The sequence below is a fragment of the Pogonomyrmex barbatus genome, unplaced genomic scaffold (genome assembly GCF_055798465.1).
Source record: "Pogonomyrmex barbatus isolate J1 unplaced genomic scaffold, ASM5579846v1 scaffold8, whole genome shotgun sequence".
Lineage (NCBI taxonomy): Eukaryota > Metazoa > Arthropoda > Insecta > Hymenoptera > Formicidae > Pogonomyrmex > Pogonomyrmex barbatus.
In genome coordinates this window covers 1,852,025-1,877,282 of record NW_028297182.1, presented here as the reverse complement: position 1 = coordinate 1,877,282, position 25,258 = coordinate 1,852,025, and the positions used below count along the sequence as shown (strand labels likewise).

At 35.4% G+C, this 25,258-nt stretch overlaps 4 protein-coding genes across 6 annotated transcripts; 2 read left to right on the top strand and 2 right to left on the bottom strand.

Moving 5' to 3' along the window:
* Positions 1–3: 3 nt before the first annotated feature.
* Positions 4–3,941, bottom strand: Shc (SHC-adaptor protein). 2 transcript variants are annotated; one of them, XM_011648796.3, is made up of 11 exons: positions 3,711–3,941; positions 3,132–3,232; positions 2,660–2,730; positions 2,515–2,575; positions 2,248–2,421; positions 1,937–2,100; positions 1,624–1,847; positions 1,377–1,532; positions 1,001–1,128; positions 798–911; positions 4–634 (listed from the first exon to the last, which is right to left on the bottom strand). In XM_011648796.3, exons 2-11 carry the CDS (start codon positions 3,228–3,230, stop codon positions 500–502), a joined length of 1,326 nt encoding a protein of 441 aa, XP_011647098.1. In that variant the 5' UTR covers positions 3,231–3,232; positions 3,711–3,941; the 3' UTR covers positions 4–499. The 2 variants fall into 2 exon arrangements, with proteins under 2 accessions (XP_011647098.1, XP_025075705.1); XM_025219920.2 differs by having other exon boundaries at positions 3,728–3,941.
* A 1,255-nt stretch (positions 3,942–5,196) lies between these two features.
* Rack1 (Receptor of activated protein kinase C 1) lies at positions 5,197–7,420 on the top strand. The gene is made up of 5 exons (XM_011648792.3): positions 5,197–5,424; positions 5,930–6,138; positions 6,472–6,678; positions 6,880–6,990; positions 7,065–7,420. The coding sequence occupies exons 1-5, from the start codon at positions 5,316–5,318 to the stop codon at positions 7,380–7,382; spliced, it is 954 nt and encodes a 317-aa protein (XP_011647094.1). The 5' UTR covers positions 5,197–5,315; the 3' UTR covers positions 7,383–7,420.
* Positions 7,406–9,086, bottom strand: LOC105433456 (NFU1 iron-sulfur cluster scaffold homolog, mitochondrial). Of its 2 annotated transcripts, XM_011648794.3 has the most exons (5): positions 8,904–9,085; positions 8,733–8,804; positions 8,045–8,463; positions 7,866–7,969; positions 7,406–7,752 (listed from the first exon to the last, which is right to left on the bottom strand). In XM_011648794.3, exons 1-5 carry the CDS (start codon positions 8,975–8,977, stop codon positions 7,534–7,536), a joined length of 888 nt encoding a protein of 295 aa, XP_011647096.2. In that variant the 5' UTR covers positions 8,978–9,085; the 3' UTR covers positions 7,406–7,533. The 2 variants fall into 2 exon arrangements, with proteins under 2 accessions (XP_011647096.2, XP_011647097.2); XM_011648795.3 differs by lacking the exon at positions 8,733–8,804 and having other exon boundaries at positions 8,904–9,086.
* Positions 9,087–9,881: 795 nt separating this feature from the next.
* l(3)80Fj (lethal (3) 80Fj) lies at positions 9,882–23,724 on the top strand. Its single transcript, XM_011648791.2, has 13 exons — positions 9,882–9,993; positions 10,078–10,180; positions 11,812–12,007; positions 12,088–12,430; positions 12,513–16,326; positions 16,655–18,140; positions 18,222–18,858; positions 19,001–19,345; positions 19,505–19,698; positions 19,783–19,994; positions 20,082–20,335; positions 20,621–20,842; positions 20,981–23,724. Exons 1-13 carry the CDS (start codon positions 9,979–9,981, stop codon positions 21,107–21,109), a joined length of 7,950 nt encoding a protein of 2,649 aa, XP_011647093.2. The 5' UTR covers positions 9,882–9,978; the 3' UTR covers positions 21,110–23,724.
* Positions 23,725–25,258: the final 1,534 nt, after the last annotated feature.

Sequence of the window (25,258 nt, the reverse complement as noted above, 5' to 3'; positions counted from 1 at the left end):
GTATACTGTCTAAAATTATATTTATTATAGCTATTTTTTGCATGAAAGATGAAGTTGTAACAATGTATTTGATATAAAAAACATACTCCATATCTAAAATATAATTAGATATATATATAAAATTTCTCTACGTATACAAATCTTAAGTAAAATTCAATGTCACAAACCAGATTGTGATATTTCATACAAAAAATCGGAATGTGCTTAATTCTCTGATGAATTATAAAAATTATATTATACTTTGGCTAGGTTGGCACATTTTATAAAGAGATTCACAGAGAAATATTCATAAATCATCTATTCATTTATACAATAAAAAGATACTACAAACAATATATATATTTCTATATATTTATAAATGTATATATTTTGTGTGAAGTGACTGATTCTAAAAATATCACATAAGGCCAAAACTTGCTAAAAATTTTCGCATCCAAAGATGTGGAAAATAATTACATGGAAAATCTTTACCAAGTTTAGTCCTTAGTTAATATTAAAATCAATAATTTGTATGCCTGGGGATAGGATAACGCAATACTAAAACACTGTCAGCCGATATGATAGGCAATACATTGTCACAATGATGATTTACTAAATGACTCACGCTATCAAATACACGATCTTTTGTGCGAACCTGTAAACAAAGATTTGCATCGCTTTGATTATTGTTTATTATAACTTTATTAATGCAAGTTTAAATTTATAATTGATAAATATTTTATATGAGAAGTTTTTAGAGATTGCAATCTTTAATTTTTGCACTAAATTCATTATAAAGTATTTAATGAAATACTTACAACACCTTCAGGATCAATCAGTAATAAATGTTTTGGGATATTATTATTCATTCCAGTTAAAACATACTGGCCAGGAGAACCTTGTTTTGATTCTCGAACCAAAAAATCGCCATCCTTACGAAGAAAAATAAAACAAATGATGAGAGATAAATTCATATATATATCAAATTATAAATAAGATTTATATTCTTTAATATAATTACTCTAGTAAGCATGGATTCTGCTTCAGATCGACTAACACTTCCATGAAACCATATCTCTTGTTTCAATTGCTCCTTTTGTGATCGAGGGCTTAATTTGTTCATATCTGATATTGCAGAACTGAACGGTTCTGTGATTTTATAAAAAAAAAATTCGATATAAATTATAAATTACAAACAAGTTTACAAAAAATTTTTTAAAATAAAATTTTAATATTAATTTTATTCATTTTGTATAATATTCTCATGATTGTAATATCATAAGATCTAAACAAATTATAACTTTATAGCAATCAAAAGTATTTTATTTATAATTATAAAGTTTTGAACTTTTATTAAAAATGAGAATAATAAAACGTAATTTTCTTAATTTTCTTACGCATATCGAAAACATCAAAAAGTGATGCTGGATCACGATGATTGTCTCTGTTTGCAGCTATAACACTGTCGTTTACGTAATTGTGTTCAGACATATTTAAATTCGTTGATGACGATATAGTGCTATCTGAGTTCAAATCAATTAGGTTTCCAGTTTCTGAAAAAAATGATGTAAAATAGAATATAAAAAAAAAATTTGTACGTAACAATTAAGTTTTTCTTTTATTCTGCGTCAAAAATTGTTTTACCTGCCAACTGCTGATGTCTATCTGCAGTAGCTGAAAATGAATCAACTGCGATATTTTGTGCGTGAATGCGCGACGCGTGATTTTGATGGTGCTTCAGATTAGGCAGTGTGGACGCTGTAGTAGGCAAAGGAGGTACTGGTGGTGGTCCAATATCTGGCGGTACTTTTCCTGGTAAATCGTTGTAATAATCTCGATCTGCTTCTCTGACACCATTTAGCACCGGACTAAATCAAAATAAATATGTAAAGTTACAAATAAGAACTATCGTAATTCTCGAGGTATAAAATGCGCTCATTTTGACAGTGAAACTTACTGCAGAGAACTTGGTTTTGTAAGAAACTCTTTAAATCTAAGTTCGAATGCTTGACCAATAGTAGATATAACATCCTGTGCTAAACCACCTGTACATTCAAGGACATAACATGCACGCCATTCTTGCATGTTTTTAGCAACGTATGCAACAAAGTCCAGTATTTCCTGTTATATATTTAAATGTAACTTTAATACAATTTCAAGAGATAAAATAGTGACTAGTGCTCACATTGCATTTATCAAAAAATCTATACAAATATGTTATGTACATATTAAAACATATAAAACATAGTAAACAATGTGCAAATTTACCGTATCCCCACCAGAGGCAAAAGATATACGTGGCATGTCATGCTTAGCAATAATGTGCCCAGTTTCGATATTAGTCAAGGATAAACTGCAACTGCTAATACTCAAATTAACAGTGACAGCACTATGTTCCAAGCAAGGCTTATCTGCTATAGCTCTCAACACTTTCCTGTCAACCTGTTTGAAAGACACTTAATGAGAATTGTAAACATAAATATAATCGTTTATAAATATAATTTTATATTTATTTATTTTTATAAGAGCTAATACCCTTCTTTTTTTGTCAGCAGATTTCAATCCGGCAGCTTCACAGACTCTATTTATACATTCCCTAAAACAAAGATATTTATTGAATATTCACATAAAAATATAATAGTTGTAATAAATTATAATTCAAATGTTTGTAATAACTTACTTGGCAACGCATGAACGTGTTTCAAAATCTAAGCTTTTCATAGATGTATATACTTCAAGACATCCAATATACTGTAATTTTTTATATAGACAAAAATTAAATAAAGAAATCAATAAATTGAATCAACATAAATCTTTTCATTCCAATTCTCAAAATAATTTCCGACTAATTTTGATCTATAACACTTATTGTCTTTCCTTGTTATTTCAAGGACACTTTACCTTAAGAATATTTGCGCTTTGATAACAATGATAGGATTTTACTTTACATCTTTTTGAAATAAAAATTAATATAAAATAAGAAAAAAAATAAATTTTTTTAAAAAATTTTGATAATATTCATAATGATAGAAACTATTTTTATTTATTTTCTATCAAGACATAAATATTCCTAAGCAAAATATTATGCTTAATCTAGGATCGTTAAGCATATTTAAACAAACATATTTTAAACAAAATAATAAATAACTTACCCTCACTGTATAGTTAATTCCTTCCTTACTTACTAGGTGATCTGGATGTAACCATCCTCTGGCTGGTTTACTGATAAAACTACTACCACCTGTGGCCATTGCTAAATTAAAAAAAACAAGTGTCATTGGCATATATACATCTTTTAATATATTAAGACAACACAAAGTCCAAAATCAGGACATAAGACATATTATGTTTTAATTTTGGACTTTGTATTGTCTAACATTAATTCCAATCATTTAATCTGAATAACACTCCTAATCATTTACGAATATTGTCAAATAAATACATCCGACAATCCTGGGAGGATACAACGTTAAAATTTGACAGATAAAGTACAATACACAAGATGAGAAAATTAATTGTCGTGAGCTTCTCTAACAGCGGATATGTATTATGAATCATTAATCTTTTCACATCTTTCGGAAGGGTGTCGAGATGAAAATACGGGGCGTTTTATCGGGCTCAAAGTCAACGCGAGGCGAAAATAAGTCACACCCAGTGCGATTTATTGACATTTCGCGAATTGTCAATATCAGATCGTGACATTCGGTTTGCACCGAATGAGATCACGTTACCTGATGAACGATGTTACCTGTGATCGACCACCAGCGATCGGATTGTTTACCAACTGGACAATGACATGTCGATCATTGCACCAAAAATATCTGATTACCAATAAGCCACGAATTATCACTGCTGGCTTCACTGATTACTCTGACGTCTATCGAGCCCATGAGAGTTAGATCATTGACACATACACGTACACCATAGGCATGATTAGGCGTGACTACTCGACGTGATCGCATACGCACGTAGTTATTTAAAACTTGCTTATAATGCTGACGTTTGATTGGCTGGATTCAACAGCATATGCCAATCAACTTTGAACAATCGACACATCGCAAAATATCTCAGGTTTGTTCATTTTACTGTATTATGTGTATTTCTATCATAGATGTAAGAATATATAGAGGAAAGAAAGTAAGATATGTTCATATTGAGTATGCGTTTTTGTATCGTTTTGCGCATCGTACCAGCTTTATTTTTAAATTCCATATGTATGTTTATATGGTGTTTACATCAGTTTATATCAATTTTAAATATCAATGATTGCACATAAAAAAATTTTAATTATAAAATGTAAGCAAATTGATCAATCACGATCAATTATTGTTGGATTGCGAGGAGAACAGGCTAATTCTGATTAATCAATTTGTTTACAATTTTACGATTATAAATGTAATTAAAATGTTTTTACGTTCAATAGCTTTTACCAATAGCCGTGTTTGTCGCCAAACAATTGAATGTGATTGATTAGATCTAAAAGAAAGAACTAATCATATTTAATCGCTCGGCAAGCAGATCAACTGCTTTAATCCTGGTTTACAATAAGTGATTTAAGTCTTAATCTATAAGAAATGGACGAATCATAGTCAAAGAATAGGAGACTAATCGATTATGATTGGTCAATTTCTTATAACTAAAGACTTAAGGCTCAATTGCACCAACGTTATTTTGAATTTTAAGTGGTATTTAATATATAAAGCCAACGGCACACGATGCTTTTTTTCCTGTTGATTTGCTAGCTGGATTTGTGTGCTCGTTGAGCTCTTGTCTCTGATTGGTATATTCTTTTGGATCTAAAAAAATATACCAATCGAAGACAAGAGTTCAACAAGCACGCGAATCCAGCTAGCAAATCAGCAAGAAAAAAAGCATCATGTGCCGCTGACTTTATATGTGTCACGTATATTATGTAAGTCTCGCTTAAAGCCCAAGTAATTTGGTGCAAATCATCTATTGTAAATCGGGGGGGTTGCGCCCAATTGCCCACGTTGTCGATTGGCTAATTTAAAATAAAATTATTTGATTAATTGATCCAAAAGAAAATTTCCAGGTATCGGTCGGTGGCTGTGTCCAATTGCAACGTGATTACATGGGACGCTCCCTAGATTGGGACTTATCGGCTTGAATATGACTTTAATGTGAATTCACCTTAATCACCGCCTTAATTTATTCCATAGTAGATGATATGTCTATCTATTCATGAACATTGACAAAACAGTAAGCGGCATATCCGGCGCGCCGTTCGTTCCTTTTCGTTCAACGTTTGTTCGATACGGTACGTACAGAGTAATCCGTTCTAATCGACAATATAACGTGCTTCAGAGCAACGTAAGATGACTGAGACTCTACAGTTAAGAGGCACGCTTCGCGGCCACAATGGATGGGTCACGCAAATCGCGACGAATCCGAAATATCCGGACATGATTCTTTCTTCTTCACGTGGCAAGTATCGCTGTTTCAAGATCTATTTCTCTTTTTTTAATCCTTTATGTTTTTGCAGCGAAATTCTGATATCTTAATCATAGTACAGATTTGTACAGAATTGGGATTGTTTTATCATAATTTTGTCACACTACCAATTTTTATCATAATTTATTTTGTTCAATAGATTGTATATCGCATATCCCATTTGTTCAGCAGAGTTGCATGTCGCATATTCCTCTATCTATTCGTATCAAACGGCTATCAAGAGTAACTTCCGATTAATTTAATCGTCGAATTTAATGGGTAGAATTGTTTGCTGCAAAATTTAAAATTATATAATTTGTTTTCCCCAATCCAATTTTTTTCATAATATTAAAAATCAAAACATAATTTATCTTTATTGTATTAACAAAATGATATTGTTTAATAAATTGATTGCCCATTAAGTTAATCGAAGTTGCTCCAAGTTTTCAATTCTTGAAAGTGACCACAATATCTTATACATTACTATTTATCATTCTAGACAAGACTTTGATTGTATGGAAATTGACACGAGATGAAGCAAACTATGGTATCCCACAAAAACGTTTGTATGGCCATTCGCACTTTATAAGCGATGTAGTTCTTTCATCCGATGGCAACTATGCGCTGTCCGGTTCATGGGATAAAACATTGCGTCTTTGGGATTTGGCAGCTGGACGTACAACTAGGAGGTTCGAGGACCATACCAAGGTGTGACTTCGTTCTACCGCGTCGCAGTGATTTACATTTGAAAATTTTCGTAATAGACAAAAGAAAAAAAATTTTTATATTACTGAAGTATTACTTCGTTATTTGAAAGATTTTTTCTCATTTGTTTGTTACGAAAGAAACGAAATTTTTTCGTGCGAAATACAAAATATACTGAAGCTTTTTTTTTAATATTTTTTTTTTATTGAGAAATAGAAGAAGTAAGCACCGGTTAAATCGGCGATACTGTAAGTATTGGTCCGATATTGACGAACAGTGATGGTAATATATGTTGCTCTATTAATTGATTATGAGTTCTGTTTCTGTTAAATGTAGGATGTCTTGAGCGTCGCCTTCTCTGTAGACAATCGTCAGATTGTTTCTGGTTCTCGAGACAAGACAATTAAACTATGGAATACATTAGCAGAGTGTAAATACACTATCCAAGATGACGGCCATACCGATTGGGTTAGCTGTGTGCGCTTTTCTCCCAACCATGCAAATCCCATCATCGTCTCTGCAGGCTGGGATCGCGTTGTCAAAGTGAGAACAACATTTATAGTTATCAAATTTATGAAAGCAAATAAATACTAGCTTGATAAGAATGATGGATATCTTTTTTATTATTCATGATATATCTATGAGTGTTTGCGGATATGGGACTGACATTAAATGTTATTTATTCAGTAATTTATAATTGTGTGGTAGACTCGTTATTAATCTTAGCGATTCGCATTTTTACAGGTTTGGAATTTAACTAACTGCAGATTGAAGATCAATCACAGTGGTCACACAGGATATCTGAATACTGTGACTGTATCACCTGATGGATCACTCTGTGCATCTGGTGGTAAAGTACGTAACTCATCGTAGCATATTTAATACTCAATACGCTCCAACTTTGAACTTTATATTAATTCTATTTGCAGGATTGTAAAGCTATGTTGTGGGATCTGAACGATGGAAAACATCTCCATACTTTAGACCATAATGATATCATCACAGCGCTGTGCTTCAGTCCTAATCGTTATTGGCTATGCGCTGCATTTGGACCATGGATCAAGATTTGGGATCTTGAGACTAAAGAAATGGTCGAAGAATTAAAACCTGAAGTTGTATCTGCAACCAGTAAAGCAGAGCCTCCTCTTTGTTTATCTCTTGCATGGTCCACTGATGGCCAAACTTTATTTGCTGGATATTCCGACAATACTATACGGGTCTGGCAAGTGTCTGTATCTAGCAGATAGGCTCTTTAATAAAAGGCTTTAAAACCAATTCAATATTATTTATAAGTTTTGTTATTTATAAATAAACAATATAATGTAGAACGTTTGTAGTTATAGAATTACAAGACGATGTGTAGATACATTATCGTCTACAACCGACTATGATCACTACCTATTTATCTTTACTATTATTGCTAATTTTTTGGTCAAATTTTTGAAATTCTTTCTCGGCAATTTTATCCGTTTCGTCCTCCACTTGTATGACTCCAAGCACTTCAGGGATGTAAAATTGCATCATATTTTGCACGCCGTTTCTTAATGTGACTACCGAGCTTGGACAATTGGTACAGGAACCTTGCATTTTCAATTTCACAATACCTTCCTCGAAACCCTATTATAATCATGATAAATAATACATTACGTTTTGAATATAATTTAATAAATAAATTTCATTTATTAATTATATTCAACCATTCTTATAAAGATTTGAACAAAAATACTTGCCATAAATACGATGTCACCACCGTCCTCTTGCACTGTAGGGCGTATTCGTGTATCCAGTAATTCTTTAATCATCTGAACAATCTCATCATCGTCTGCATTGATTTCTATAAAGGCAAATCAAGCAATCAGCATTTCATTCTTCATTAAACGTTTTGTAAAAATCAAACTGTAAACTGTACGTGTATCCGCTGCAGGTTGAGAAGTTTCGTCCATAATCGGTAATCCGCTCGCAAAAAAATCCATGACAGTAGCAAATATCTCCGGTTTCAACAATTTCCATTCTACATCCTCATCGAGTTTCGTAACCGTGATGAAATCAGGACCGAAAAATATCGCTTTCACTCCTTCAATGCGAAATAACATTTTCGCAAGCGGCGAACAGTAGGCGTCCTTAGCACTTGGAAAGTCTTTCGTACAACCTTCTCCCAATACTGGTACTCCTGGAATAAATTTTAGACTATTCGGATTCGGTGTATCTTGTGTCTGGATAAACATGCTGCGTCTCTGATGATTATATATCAGAAGACTGTGTTTAGAAGACAGCATACAAACTGGAGTTTCATTGCCGTACAAGTGTCTAATACCAGCGGGAAGAATCCTGAAAATTATATATAAAAATAACTTATTATTTTATTAAATTATTCTATCGTAATATTAATTTATTGGCTCAATTTCTGCAATCAATCCATTATTATATTTAGCCAAGAAATTCTGTTATATTTACATAAATATTTTACACAACATTTTTAGATGTTTTGCAAAATTTGCATTTGACAAATTTGATTATCTGGATAAAGATACGCATATGACATAAAATATATAGTTCTTCATATATGCGAGAAAAAATAACAAAACTCTGAGTCTTACGTTGAATATTCTCGCGTCGATAACGTTCTATTAAATGCAAGTATACGTTTCGCAGACAATTTACTAGACGTCCTGAAAAATGTTTATAAATTTTATTTATCATCAGTAGTATATCAGATGTATATATAATAGAAGAATATATGTTAATTTGATAGAAAATGAATTACTCACTGCTCGCATTGCTCATTTATTAAAGTTCTATACAATGCGGGCCGGCTCGTAATCGATTTAAAAATTTTATCCATTGTCTGAACTAAGTTTTCTTTCTAAGTTGTCAAAGATCTCTTTTCTTTTTCGATGCACGAACATGCATTGCTCCGGCGATACTGCGTACTCTCCTATTGTTGTCAAATACTAAAGAAGGAGAGTTTCTAATAAGAAACACTCTCAGAAACACTATCACATGATAGGCTATTGACTAGGGAAACAATAGAGAACACACTATCGGACAACCAATCGTGTGACTTGTATCTGAGAATTCTTATGAAAAAGTTCCACATGTACGATAAAATTTTTGAATATGTTGATTGGTTACAAAAAAAAAAATTTCGGCAATCTATAAATTTTATTATTGCACAATCAATAAAAAAATTTGTCATACGACAAAGAATATTTAAAATATTCGTCTTGTTAGCCTTAACTTTAGAACTTGCTATATAAATAAAAGTGATAAAAAAATATTCGACATAGAATAAATAAAATATTTCTTACAAAAAATAAATCAATTTCCATAATCCTACTTATTAAATATTGCAAATTATATCAAATTAGTAATTTTTGCTAATTTTACGATTATAATTTTGTATTTTTATTTATTAACGTAACAACTTTCGGAACCAGATAACCAACACAATTTAATTAAAAGTTTTATATATATTTTATTATACTTATTATTGTTTTTTTAATATTTCTATAAAAGTTGCGTAAATTTATATTACATTTTTTTATATTTATTAAATAAGTATTTGCATTTATTATTACGACAATATATAGATAAATAATTTGTTAAATAATATACAAAGTTGTTGCGCGCGGTTATAAATTTGTTAAAATAAAAATAACATAGAGTGAAAATTATATTCTGTTATTTAGTTATGTGATATACATGTGTGACCTTTCGAAATTTGTTGCGGAAGATAAGGGACGGTCCGTGCTCTCTTTCGGAGTCTAATCAAAACACATTCGCGCGAATTACTCGTGCCTGTGAAGAGCGGCGCTTTCCGATCACTCCGGTTTTTGAAGAAATATGGCGGATGTTGAGGTGAGCAAGTCACGTGGAATAAGAGAAAATTCTCGCATTACCCGTCGCCGCTGCGTTATTATAATCGTTGCGTTTTTGTTGTAGCTAACAAAAGCTTTGAAGGATCTACCGAATCGAGCTCAGACCGCCAGCAAGAAGGAGCGGCGTGAGATTCTGCAAAATGTCGTCAGCGTATTGTCAAATCCCGGTAAGGATCCCGAGGGGGAGCACGCGTATAATAGATTTTACGACGAGAAATAAGCGGCATTTACGTACGGTGACGTATATGGGAAATAAAGGAGACAGATCCCGCCCTTTCGCGCACCGTCGTAATTTCTTGATTCGCGATTTAGGCATGTTTCCAACGCAAAACTGTCAAGCACTTGGTTGGAACAGTCTAAAGCGGTTTATTTATGATATTGTAATTATCACGCCACAAGTACCTTTTTCCGTCTCTTTTTATCATACTTTTAATTTGTTATAATTACAATCTATCCGGTAAATTATCATTACATATTAATTATAATGTATAATAATAGAAATTGAACTGTTCATGTCATTGGAACTTCAACATTTTTGGTTAAACAATGCTGAAGATATTTGACATATTTTTGTGAAAATTATGTAACACATGTTACAAATATTTTTAAAAGTGCGTTTGATATATTTTAATTTAATGATTTATTGTGACTGTATTGTTTTTTTTGTGTAATGCAGTTTAACTACTCAGTGAAATTGTAAAATATTTTTGTTAAACATTACTAAAGATACCTATATATTTTTGTAAAAATTATGCAACAGATATAACAAATATTAAAAAAAATATTAAAAATATTTAAAAAAATATGTTTGATATTTTTTAATCAATTGATTTGTTGAGATTATTTTATTTTTGTATGATGTAATTTGATTATATCAAAATTTTAAAATGTTTTTGTTACAAATATTACTAAAGATAGCTAATATATCTTTGTAAAATGTACTTACATAATATATGTAACAAATACTTACAAAAAATGTTTGATACATATGTAACATGTGTAGATATAAAAAAATAGGTTTGATATATTTTAATCTTGTGATTTGTTGTTTTATTTTTTATGTAATGGATTTTGATTATGCCAATGAAATTTTAAAATATTCACATGTATTGTTGACTTTTTTTTATTGATCACATAATTCAATGTTGAGTAATATAATTCAATAGTATAAATAAAAAATATTAACTTAAAATTTCAGATATTTTATTTTGTATTTAACTTAATTTAATTTGATTTTATACTTATCTTAAAAATAGAGATACAACTTTATTTTTTTTAAATAACATAAAATATTTTATAGGTGAAGTTCTTACTTCAAAAATAAATTTCATATATATATATATATATATATATATATATATATATATTTATATTTTTTACAGAGGACACTCAAATCATTATTTAGAAAATAAAAAAATTTCTTGCTCATCTTTTAACAATAAATGCACATTGATTTAAATTTATGAAAATTACAGTTTGAAAATATTAAATGCGTAATTTTATCTTCTGTATTTATTTAAATAAAAATTTGTTTCTATTATCTTTGATAGTAAAAATTTTCATTTTTTATGCTTTTACCCTAGGGAAAAAGTTACATGATCGATATTTCGAAATGAATTATCAATAACACTAAATATACCGCATCTGACTTCAATTTTGTATGAAAGATTGTTATACACTTTTACTCAAAACTGCTTTTTAAGTAACTACTTACTAGTGTTGTTAAGTTATAATTATTATGATATGTTGCAAATTTATAAATTATTTACATATGAAATCTATGAATTATTTGTTATAGGCATCAATGACAAAATTGTTAATGGAATCTGTAAAGTGGTATCACTTACCTTACATAGATACAAAGATAGTGCTTCTCAGTCCTACGTGAGGAATCTGATTGTGGAATTAATTAAGCAACAACCAGAAGCTACTATCAAACATATGACAACTGTAATTTCAGAGCAAGCTACTTGGCATAAGAATGTGGTTCCGACGTAAGTCGAAACGGGATTTAACTTTTCATTATTTTTATTCATATATAATAATATTTTTCTAACAATATTCTTTTTTATAGCTTAAATACTGCTCTAACTGCGTATATTGCATTGAAGTGGTCAACTTTACTCATTTTCCATGGATATAACGAACATCATGTAACACAGATGGATGAGTCTTTAGCAAAGCTCATTGAAGCACAGGCTAATTTATCTGCCGCAGCTCTAGCGTCCGCAGATAAGAAACTCACCAACAAGGTGTACACATTACTCGCGCATGAATGGGTAGCCATTGCAAATATAGAAACTTATGCGGGACATTTAACAAAATTGGAGCTTGGCAACGGTGTAATTATTCTAGCCAGTTTACTTACGAGATATTTAGTTACTACAAAGAGAAGTGATTTGGTGGAACAACTGAAGGTAAGCGAGGAAAGATATAAAGACATAAAAATATTTAGAAATTACGTACAAACATATATGTGTGTATTTCTATAAATTTCAGACAAACATGATAGACGTTTTTATAAAAGTGACGATTAGTTGTAAGAAGAAACCAGATTTGTATGTAGTCGATGCAGCTGTGCCACTTCTTCGGAGATTAACTCACGAGGAATTTAAAACTCAATTACTTCCCGCTTTACAAAAAGCTATGTTGCGAAACCCAGAAATTATAATTGAATCGGTCGGTCATATTTTAAATGGATTAAGTCTTGACTTGAGCCAATATAGTCAAGAGATAAGTAAAGGATTATTTGCCAATCTGCATTCTAAGGAAGATTTGGTCCGGGATGAGGCGGTCGAGGCATGTCGTAAGCTCGCTTTACAATGTTCCGATACAACGGCTTTGGAAACGCTGTTGTCATCCGTATTTGCGGTGTTTCATGGATCAGAAGGCAAACTCACGGTTGCGACGCATAAGATCTCTGTGCTGCAAGGAGCTGGCAACCTCAGCTACAACGTGGCATCAGGCAGCAGTGTCCAGAAACTAGCCGAAACGGCCTGCGAGCATTTCGTCAAAGTGCTCGAGACAGAAGTTCACGAGAAGACATTGATACATGCTCTCGAAATGATGGCACTGTGGTCCAAGAAATTCTCTACTACCGTACCAAAAATCGTCGTGGATGCCTTTAAGAAAGGCATGGCGGCGAAAACGTCCACCGCTGCAGTGCGTACTGCCTACATCAAGTTGTTCTTCTCGACTCCCGTCGCTTCGTATTCCGGAGTAATAGCACCGATTCTTGCACAGGCGATAACCAGAGCTATGCAGCAATGCGCGCAACCAGCGGCGGTGACTGAAGGTTTGGTCGCTTCGTATTTGCTACTCAAGTTCGTATTAGCTGATCAAGTAGAGAATGACAAACAGAGCGTGCTGTGGAACGCTATAGATGAACAGATATTCTTCTCCGAAAAATTTTTATCGACGTGCAGCGACGATATTTTATATCATCTCATGTTACTTTGTGAACGTCTTATCACTGAATTTTCCGACAAATTGAATGAGAAAGCTTTAACTGGAATTCATCGAGCAATCGTATCTTGCGCCACTGCCCCAAATTCCACAACGAGACAACGGTGTTTACCCTTAGTCAAGAAGATTATGACCGGTTTGAGTACATACGCGCCAGCACAGGCACTGTTAACAGAATTTAATAAATTTTTGGAAAATGTCAAGATCAAGTCAGAATCAGATAAAGAGAACAAGGAAGAAACTTCAATGGGAGAGATTACTGGCAGATGTCTCGCGGATGGATTATTCGCTATATGCTCGGGCTCCTTTTTATTTGAAACACCCTCCTATCAGATGACTAGGGATGCTCTGCTGCCATCTCATCATCCGGCGTTGCTCAAAGCCGTACCAAACTTATGGTTCAAAATCGCTAAGAATTACAATCTCGTACCAAAGGATTTCTTACGTAGCTACAGCAATGAAGTAAGGAAAATGTTAATCCAGAATTATAAACCAGTGCCGACCTATGAAAATGCACTTATAAGAATTGTATCACTTGCACCGGATGCTTTTCTACCTGCGCTAGTGTCGAACGTTACGAGCAAGCTGGACGATCCAGAAATCTTGCGAGTTACCAAGGACGAATATTTCACGTATCTCACACCAGAAGGAGAGCTTTATGATAAGAGCGTGTTACCCGTTAATGACGAGAACGATATCCTTAATTCCATGAATATGAAGAGAGAAAGTAAAGTCTATTCGTTCAAGGAGCAGCAAGAGGAACTTCAACTACGGCGCGAGTTATATGAGAAACGAAAGAGAGAGGGAAAGATAAAAGAACCAAAATTGACACCCAAACAGGAAGAGACTATAAAGGCACAAATCGCGAAAGAGAATGGTATTCGTAAGAGATTAACCGAATTGAAAGCTAAGATAGACAATACTGTGTCCTTAGTGACATGCTCGATACGCGGTAATCAACAAGAATTGTCTTTGTACTTAAAGGATCTTTTACCACCTATTTTAAAAAATTTGGGCTCTCCACTGGCGGCTCCCGAAATGTCGGAACTTTATGTATCTCTTCGCCAAACAGTGACGCTAGATAACAGCGCGACTCTAGGTGATCTCATTGCTCACGTTACGTTGCGGCAATTGCAGCCGCAATGTGATTTGGACCAAGCCTGGGAAGAGGAAAATCTAGATGTTGCAGTTAAAAGAACACTGAATCTTATACACGGAGTGACGATCAAGAAGAAGGAACTGTTCACAGCGCCGGCGTTCTGCTACGTTTTCCCCTTCATAAGGAAGACTCTGACGTCATATAAGGACGAGGGCATGATTGTGCAAGGATTGCAATTGATTCAGGAACACGCCAAGCAGAGAGGTAGCACTACCGATCTAAAAGATCTTAGGCATCCCAGACTCCTACCGCGCAAACAGATGTTCGATTTACTCATCGAGCTTATGGAGACCACCACGAGCCGAGTGCAGTCTCATGCGGTAGCGACCTTGCTCGACGTTGCGCAATCCGGTAGCGGTCAACCAGGCACCGCGATCGCCACTAGCGAGGATATAGACTCGTTGATCGGCGCTTTGCAGAATTCATTACCGACCGTGAGGGATGCAGCGCTCAGAGGCTTGACGGTGATATGGCAGGCTTTTCCGTCTCAAAAGGAAGATCAGGATCAGCTCGACAGGCTCACCAGAAGAGTATGGATTGCTCGATTCGACGTGAACGACGAGAACAAAATTCTTGCCAACGAACTATGGAACACAGCTGACTTTACCGCGCAAGCGGAGGCTCTCTGCGAGGAGCTGATCCAGGACATTGCCCATCCGGTCGAGCCGGTGCAACAAGCGGCGGCTCACGCGCTGGCCCAGAGCTTGGCCAACGTGCCACATCTGACGCCGACCGTGTTGGACAACTTGTTGCAGCTGTATCAGGAGAAGCTGGCCATGATTCCGCCGAAACTGAACGATTTCGGTCGTGTTATCGAACAGCCGATCGACACGTGGGGCCCGCGGCGCGGAGTGGCGCTCGCTCTCGCGCAAATAGCGCCGCTTCTCACCGCCGACACGGTGCACCGACTCATTCAATTCTTCGTCCTGACCGGGCTCGGCGACCGAAATCAATCCGTACGCACCGAAATGCTCACAGCCGCCGTCGCGGCGGTCGACCTTCACGGCAGCGCAAATATAACGTCGCTGCTGCCGGTCTTCGAGGATTTCATGGACAAGGCGCCGAAGATCGGGAGTTTCGATTCGATCAAGCAATCGGTGGTAATCCTCATGGGATCACTGGCAAGACACTTGGACAAAAATGATCCGCGAATCAAGCCCATCGTGATGCGCCTCATCGCGGCGCTCTCCACGCCGTCGCAGCAAGTGCAGGAGGCTGTGGCTAATTGTCTACCGTATCTGACGGATTCCATCAAGGAGGACGCACCGAAAATCGTGGACAATCTAATGGACCAGTTGCTCAAGTCAGACAAGTACGGAGAGCGCAAAGGCGCCGCGTACGGACTAGCGGGGCTCATCAAAGGCATGGGAATCCTCGCGTTGAAGCAACTGGATATTATGAGCAAGCTGACCACCGCGATCCAAGACAAAAAGAACTACCGACACCGCGAAGGTGCGCTGTTCGCTTTTGAGATGCTGTGTACGATGCTCGGCAGATTATTCGAGCCCTACATCGTTCACGTACTGCCACACTTGCTACTGTGCTTTGGCGACTCGAGTCAGTACGTGAGAACCGCTACCGATGACACTGCCAGAGTAGTTATGAGTAAACTTTCCGCCCACGGCGTTAAACTCGTTCTGCCAAGTTTACTGGCGGCCTTGGAAGAAGACTCGTGGAGAACAAAAACAGGTAATTGGATATTACAATAATATCGCGATTTTTATTCCTCAAGATTACCTTAAGATTAAATTCATGTTTATTTTGTTTTTATCACAAGAAAATACCTTTCCATTTAAAATTCTTCTAGTATCAGTATACAAAGTAGCAGTAGGTTTCAGAAATCAAATCCACATCTTTTCTATTTAAAAAACTGTTTAAGTTTTGAGTTATTCAACATCTCAATGATAATTACTTTTTTCAATTTAAAATATAACGAAATTGTTTGTTCATCTCAATAGCGAAACAGATACAGTTACATTGAATTTCAGATTTAAAATTTACATATCTTATTTTTTAGGATCGGTCGAGTTACTTGGAGCTATGGCATATTGTGCGCCGAAACAATTGAGCAGTTGCTTGCCAAGTATCGTTCCCAAACTGATAGAGGTACTCAGCGATTCCCACACAAAAGTGCAAGAAGCTGGTGCGGAAGCGCTTAAGGTCATTGGAAGTGTCATTCGCAATCCAGAAATCCAGGCCATCGTGCCTGTATTGCTGAAAGCACTGCAGGATCCGTCGCATAAAACCGCTACCTGTTTGCAAACATTGTTGGACACACAATTCGTACACTTCATCGATGCTCCTTCGTTAGCGTTGATCATGCCCGTTGTGCAGCGTGCATTCCTCGATCGCTCGACAGAGACTAGGAAAATGGCCGCGCAAATTATCGGCAATATGTACTCCTTGACAGATCAGAAAGATCTGACTCCGTATTTGCCGACTATTATTCCTGGTCTAAAGACAAGTCTGCTCGACCCGGTGCCCGAAGTACGCAGCGTGTCGGCGAGAGCGCTGGGCGCGATGGTACGAGGAATGGGCGAGTCCAGTTTCGAGGATTTGCTACCTTGGCTGATGCAAACGCTGACTTCCGAAACCAGCAGTGTCGATAGATCCGGCGCCGCCCAGGGTCTGTCCGAGGTGGTGCGCGGACTGGGAGTCGAGAAACTTCACAAACTCATGCCGGAGATCATCAGCACCGCGGAGAGAACTGACATTGCTCCTCACGTGAAGGACGGATATATCATGATGTTCATATACATGCCGAGTGCGTTCACCACAGAATTCACGCCGTACATAGGTCAGATCATCAATCCGATCTTAAAGGCGCTGGCCGACGAGAACGAATACGTGCGGGAAACCGCGCTGAGGGCGGGACAACGTATCGTTACGCTTTATGCCGATTCGGCGATAATGCTATTGCTACCTGAACTGGAAAAGGGTCTCTTTGACGACAACTGGCGCATTCGATATTCGTCCGTGCAATTATTAGGCGATCTGCTCTATAGGATCTCCGGTGTATCGGGCAAAATGTCAACCGAAACCGCGAGCGAAGATGACAACTTTGGTACAGAGCAATCGCACTATGCTATTATAAACGCTTTGGGCGCAGAGAGACGGAATCGCGTGTTGGCTGGCCTATACATGGGTAGATCGGACGTAGCTCTCATGGTACGCCAGGCGGCTCTACATGTCTGGAAGGTGGTAGTGACAAATACTCCGAGAACGCTGCGAGAAATATTACCAACGTTGTTCACTCTTCTGCTGGGATGTTTGGCAAGTACGAGTTACGATAAGAGACAAGTGGCCGCTCGGACATTGGGCGATCTCGTTAGGAAATTGGGAGAGCGAGTATTGCCGGAGATCATACCGATTTTGGAAAAAGGCTTACAGAGCGACCAAGCCGATCAGCGCCAAGGTGTGTGCATAGGCCTCTCAGAGATTATGGCGAGCACCAACAAAGACATGGTGCTGACCTTTGTTATCAGTCTTGTACCAACAGTCAGGTGAGTATGAACGTTCGTAAGAATGTGATGATAATAAAAGTGCAAGCAGCCAGACGAAAAAAAATTGTCATCTTATTTCAGAAAAGCGCTGTGCGATCCGTTGCCAGAAGTGCGACAGGCTGCAGCCAAGACTTTCGATGGCTTGCATTCCACGGTGGGCGTTCGCGCCCTTGATGATATATTGCCGGCAATGTTAACGCAATTGAACTCACCGGATCCGGCAGAGGCGGAGAATACCTTGGACGGTTTACGTCAAGTGATGGCGATCAAGTCGCGAGTTGTACTACCGTATCTAGTCCCGCAGTTAGCTTCGCCGCCGGTTAACACAAAGGCACTGTCGATACTGGCCAGTGTGGCAGGTGAAGCATTGACAAGGTTCCTTCACAGGATCTTACCAGCATTACTCACTGCTCTTTCCAGTGCGCAAGGAACGGCAAACGAACTGCAGGAGTTAGAGTATTGTCAGGCTGTCGTTCTTTCCGTCACCGACGAGGTAGGCGTCAGAACCGTGATGGATCAGCTAATGGAAGCTACGAGAGCGGAAGATCTCTCGAAACGGCGAAGTGCCGCGACATTGCTTTGCGCGTTTTGTCGCGACACTCGCGCCGATTACAGTCAATATGTCCCGCAATTGCTGAGGGGTTTGATTCATTTATTCACCGACGAAGACAGGGATGTATTGCAGATGAGTTGGGAAGCACTCACAGCTGTCACTAAGGTAGAGCATATGTGAATGGAAATGACATGCGATAACTTGAACGCCAGGATTAGTATTATGTATAAAGATATGTGACGGATGTTAAAAATAATTTACACAATTAAGACGATATTAACGCGTTTAATTGTTATATTTCTTACAGACTCTATCATCTGAGCAGCAAATAGCGCACGTGCAGGACATTAGACAAGCCGTTCGATTTGCAGTGTCTGATTTGAAAGGTCAGGAATTGTTACCTGGATTCTGTCTTCCCAAGGGAATCACGCCGATCCTACCGATCTTCAGAGAAGCTATACTGAACGGTTTGCCGGAAGCGAAGGAACACGCAGCTCAAGGATTAGGAGAAGTGATAAGATTATCCAGCGCAGCTGCGTTGCAACCGAGTGTCGTACACATTACCGGTCCGCTTATCCGAATCCTTGGTGACCGTTTTAATTGGAGCGTTAAAGCAGCGGTCCTCGAGACGCTTGCAATATTACTTGGAAAGGTTTGTACAAAATCATAGAATGATTTTTGTCAAGATGAAAATTTTATAATTTACTATTATGTGATTTGGAAGTGAAAGGAAAAAATAAATATAGATATAAAATAAATTATTATTCCTAATCATAATAATTTTAATTTGAAATTAATACTGCCTTTGCAGGTTGGTGTTATGTTAAAACAATTCCTGCCGCAACTGCAAACTACGTTCTTGAGAGCCTTGAATGACAGCAATCGGCAGGTCAGGTTAAAAGCTGCTTATGCTCTTAGCAATCTGATTGTTATTCATACGCGTGTCGATCCTTTATTCACTGAACTTCATACTGGTATCAAAACAGGAGATGATCCAGCGATAAGGTAAATTTCGATCTATCGGATATGTTTCTTTCAAATTTTAAAACTTTTATTTTAAAAAAAAAACTTTAATATTGTTTGAAACAGGGAAACGATGCTACAAGCTCTCAGAGGTGTCCTGACCCCTGCTGGCGACAAAATGACCGATCCGATGAAGAAACAAGTATTCGCAACGCTGAGTAGCATGCTTGGTCATCCGGAAGACATTACAAGAAACGCAGTTGCTGGTTGTTTCGGTGCCCTTTTGCGATGGTTAACTCCAGAACAATTAGCGGTCGCATTTAACGATCACCTTTTATGTAAGTTTGTAAAAAGTATAACGCATAATTTAAATTGACATTTATAAAAAAAATTAATTGGTAATACAACAATTGATATTTGATTAGGTAATGATGTTAATGCCGACTGGGTGCTCAGGCATGGACGTTCAGCTGCACTTTTCGTGGCGCTAAAAGAATCACCCGGCACGGTGTATAATCCTAAGGAGAAGGATCGCGTATGCGCAGTGATACTCTCGTATTTGGCAGCGGACAGAGTGCAGATTGTAATGAATGGCGTACGAGCATGTGGATACTTATTTCAGTATCTTATGAATGAATCGCAGCCAATACCGCAACAAATTTTGTCACCTTTCGTGAGGGTAAGCTCGTTTGAAAAAAAACGTTTGAAAAAAATCTTTTCTATATCTATTCGAGAAACGAGAAATAAACTTAGCTATTTAATTTACAATATCCAATATGAAATAAGATCTGTTCTTCATCGCTGAACGAGACACTTTTCTTCTTCTTTCGTTAAATTTTAAATTTCGTTATAAGTACTATACCATACTAATGTACAATGAATGTACATTAATTCTATAGCTGTAAGATACATCTATATTTATATTAAACTATATAAAGTTTTTAATATTTGCTATGATTTTCAGTCAATGAATAATAACAGCAATGATGTGAAGCAATTACTCGCCCGAGTTTGCATTCATCTTGCACGTAATATACCACCCGAAAATATGTCGCCTGAACTGCTCAGAGCTCTTTTGCCAATGTTGGTGAACGGCACGAAAGAGAAGAATGGATATGTTAAAGCGAATAGCGAGCTTGCGCTTATTGCGGTGCTTCGATTGAGACAGGGTGAAGAAGAACATCAGGTTAGTTACTATTTTTTTTATAAAAAACTGATTGATCGCTTTTCGAAAACTGGCATTTAATTTTTGTGAGATGATAATCTCACGTACTTGCTTTTTTTCATGTAAAATACGATGATAATAGTCTTATCTTTCTTTCAGCGCTGCATGGCTTTCTTAGATGCTGGCGCGGGAGAATCTCTCTCCGATGTGGTCAGCAAAGTGTTGCGTAAAGTTCTCTCTCAACCGGAGGGCAAAATAGAGGAATTAGATGATACGTTACTCACGTGAGAGATATTGTACTTCCCGGGGCTTATTACGCACTATACCCGTTCCAATAATCGTATTACCCGCCATTATTCGCCCGATCCCTATAAAAAAGAGATTTATCGTTCATGTATCAGCTGCATTATGAACAAGCTAACTCGTTCAGCATTGTATCTCGATAAACAATTAAAGAGCGTGAAGCGGAACTGTCGCTCAATGGCATTCAAATTACTTAAATTAAGATATCCTGAAAATATCAAGCGATTCGAACCAGAATTGTACATACTTTTACGAGAGATGTTTTCTATGATTCTTATAACGACCGCCTGACATTTAACGATTCCAATGTCGATAATTGCCCGTACGTTTTCTCACTTGAGAGATCAGAGGTGACGATCGGCATCTATTATTGACGCTTTCTCTGTTAAAAAAGTGTAAAATTTATTATTTAAGCCGTTGTTTTATTCACGGCTGTATTTATATAAAACGATCACAGAATGTTTATGAAGTCTTTACAATTTTAACATAATTGTATTGTGCATATACTATCGATTGATTGTTTTATTTACTACAAGAAGAAAACTAATGAAAATTCATGATCATCAAATTTTGAAAGCTCAATGTTTCGCTTATGTAACTAAGTTACATGGTGACAGGCTGTATAAGAACAGTGCTGGATTTATCTTTGCACGAAGTATGCACTAATTCATTCGTGTGTTATCAGAAGTGACAATGTATGTTTTACAGTATAGTTGGTAATTTTGTTAACGTTTGAGAGACAACAACTAGTGCAAAGTAATCGAAAAGAACGGGGAAATGCGTAAGTGCTTTGGTTAAAAATGTTAATGTTTATCTTAAGTCTTAAGTATTGTTTGTTATAATATAAATTATTTTTAACATCTCTCATACATTCTTTTATATAGATAATTTTTTTATGTTTTCCTTCTTTACAAATACGACGAAATATATGATAGGCGATAAAAACGAAGAAATATTTCTTAAAAATTATAGAAATGAAAATATGATTAAAAGAATAATATGAAACATAATTGATAGTAATTGAAATATATCTCATCTTTATATCACGTTGTTATTCATGCAAATATGATTGCATATAATAAAGGCAGTTCTTCAGTAGAAATATCTAATAACTCAAACATTATAATACTATCAAATCGATTATGATTTACGCTATTCTGTATCTTGTTGACTATTTGTTATGAATAATTGAAAGTGAATAATACACTACATTTTCTTGAAAAATGAAAATCGGTTATTTTATCTGGAATTGCACAAAATGCAAATAATCTTGCGAAATTTATTGAGGGCATCTACAATGTGATTTCTTTCATTTTATTATCGCAACATTGTTCCATCTGTTTATATATAACAATGTAAATTATATTCCAAAATAAAAAGTACAGATGGAGTTCCGATGTGTGGTCAGATTTGAACGGATTTAGGTGTCTTCAGATCTACTTGGTTGAAGTGATCGATCATTATTTCGCCGAATTAGTAATCTTTAACTTTTGTAGAGATTGTTATTTGTCTCCTGTAAACTTCTGAAATGCCATGATACTCCTGGCTCGATCATTGAAGTGTCTTCAAAACAGGATAACGCATCACTCTGCATTTATCGATTTTCGTAAACGCGCAATCCGCCTGCCATCATATATCATTACATTTGAAAAATGCTGGACAATCCCAAGATTTTGTACTTTTATATGAGTTTCAACAAGTTCAGAATTTACTTACTAATTATCAGTTGATGATAATGACTTTTTTTTTATGTGATAAAGCCGAGATTTTTCCGCTTTTCGGCTCTCTTTCTAATGAGGATAGAGACAATGATATGATGAACCAGAAGTAACACTTCATATCTCAAGTAAAATGAATTACTTCACAAGCGTCACTTCAGCTGTTTACATGGCCCGGGATTTCTAAATATATAATACAATCAGTTTGCTTTTCAATTAAGTATCGTATACGTTATAAATAAGTTCCACTAATATTTTATGTTAATCAGACTTTATTCTACTTTTTAAGTTTCTCAGGAAAATTTTGACAGATTCTTGAATGAATCTCCATCTAAGTTATCTTAAATTATTCGAAAGAAACATCGCAATTTTCTGAATTTTTAATATTAAATTTAATATTTGTGCAATTAAGATTTTATTAAAGCACGTCTCTACTATTTACTTTATTTCTCTGGAGATAAGCTTGCGTCTTTTTTGCTTTCAGCTTATAGTTCTTGAAAACCAATTTCTAGATATACTTCTAAAGGAAACTTCAATTTTTGTATCCGTTCAAAGAATCTGTCAATAAATCCACATATAGTCAATGTTTTATTCAATCTAGAATAAGTTCCTCAGTAAATATTGTTTTCTAATTAAAATATTTAATCAAAGATTAAGAAAGAAAAATTTATAAAGAAAAGATTATAATGAAAAAATGCGACCTCAATGTTATTAATTATGCATCGATATTCTAAAAAAGAATTTTCTTTGTTACTTTAACACAAATGATTTTGTAACATAATTTTTATTTTTTTATCCGCACTTGAAAGATAATTTTGTATCTACTAGTTATATATGCCATGAATGTATGTGATATAAATAGAATAATTTGCGCGCTTAAAATGCTTTTTATTTCTTCTCAATAAAATAGGATAATATCGCGAGAAGACAGTTTATATTTTAATAAATATTTGTTTATTTGTTTTTTATTTATTTGTTATTTTAATAAATATTTTGTTTCTCATGATGTCCAATCAAACGATGTCGATGACATCGAAAGAGAAGATTATTAAATTAAAATTATTAAATATCTTTTCCGGAATGCGATACACGCGATCAATTTATCCTTTCGTGTTTCTAACTCAATGTCGCGCTCTTGTCATGTATTAGTAAATATTATTTATTATTATTTAATTGTTGTAGCAGCTGATTTTTTTATTAAAAATTAACAAAGAATGATACATTAAAAGAATGATACATCAGGAATGAATTCCTGCTTATCTTTAGAAAACGGATACGCGAGATATATGTAATGATTACGTGTATTCGAGACAAGAGAAATTTCCTTGAAATCACAGAACGACGTATATCGCGCTCCGTGCCGGAAATGCAGCCCCCGGCGTCAAAACGTCATCCGACCGGCGAATCTCGCAATCGTAAGAAGGAAAAAAAGAAGACGAGGGAAGAAAGACAGAAAGGAACGATCCGCCGAGATACAGGGACGAGGCGTGCAGCTGCGCGTTATGCAGTTCCGCCGTTGCACTTCAAAGCATTTGCCGTCGCCCACGCGCGAAAACTCTCGCTTTACTGCGTCCGGAAGCGACGCTTTATGTCCCATGCGTGATCTTTAGCGAAGGTATTAAGGAAACCCTTTTCCGACTCGGAGGTTCCGCTGTGATACGCGCACGTTCGATCTTCATCCGTTCCGATCGTGACGAAAATTATGATTTAGAAATCATGTGACGTTAACAAAATATATAGAAACTAGACAAAGTATAAAAATAATTTAAATAAAAAATAATTTTTAAGATATATATATATATATATATATATATATATATATATATATAATATAATAAAAATATATATATATATATATATATATATATATATAAAATATTTATTGTTATACAAAATGTATAACATCTCTACAAGAGCAATCTAAAATATTATTAATTAATTTAAAATAGAATTATAATAAGCTGATTAGAAAAATTCTTTCTCTCTCTCATAAAATTTATTCAAATCATATAAATATTAATAATTGCTTAATAAAATAACCAAGCATTTTTACTATTTCCACTTTTTACTTTTACTTAGTAATAGAAATATAAAAAAGCACATCTTCGTGAAGTATCATCAATATGGTCTCACAATATGGTTTCCATCCGCCGCTTATCTCCTATTCCTGTGACAATCTTAACAATATGTTTAGTCTGATCTATCCTGAAATAATAAAGTATTACTTCCGACAAAATATTTTTTTATGCGTACTCCAATAGATTTGTATATATATTATCTCACTGCTACAATATGAGATGTATACAGATAACATATTGTGAATATTTTATTTTAATTTTCTTTATTATCTTCTTTATAATATTGACCAAATTAATATTGATCTGGTTATCTGGTGATTTGATAAATCGTCATATTG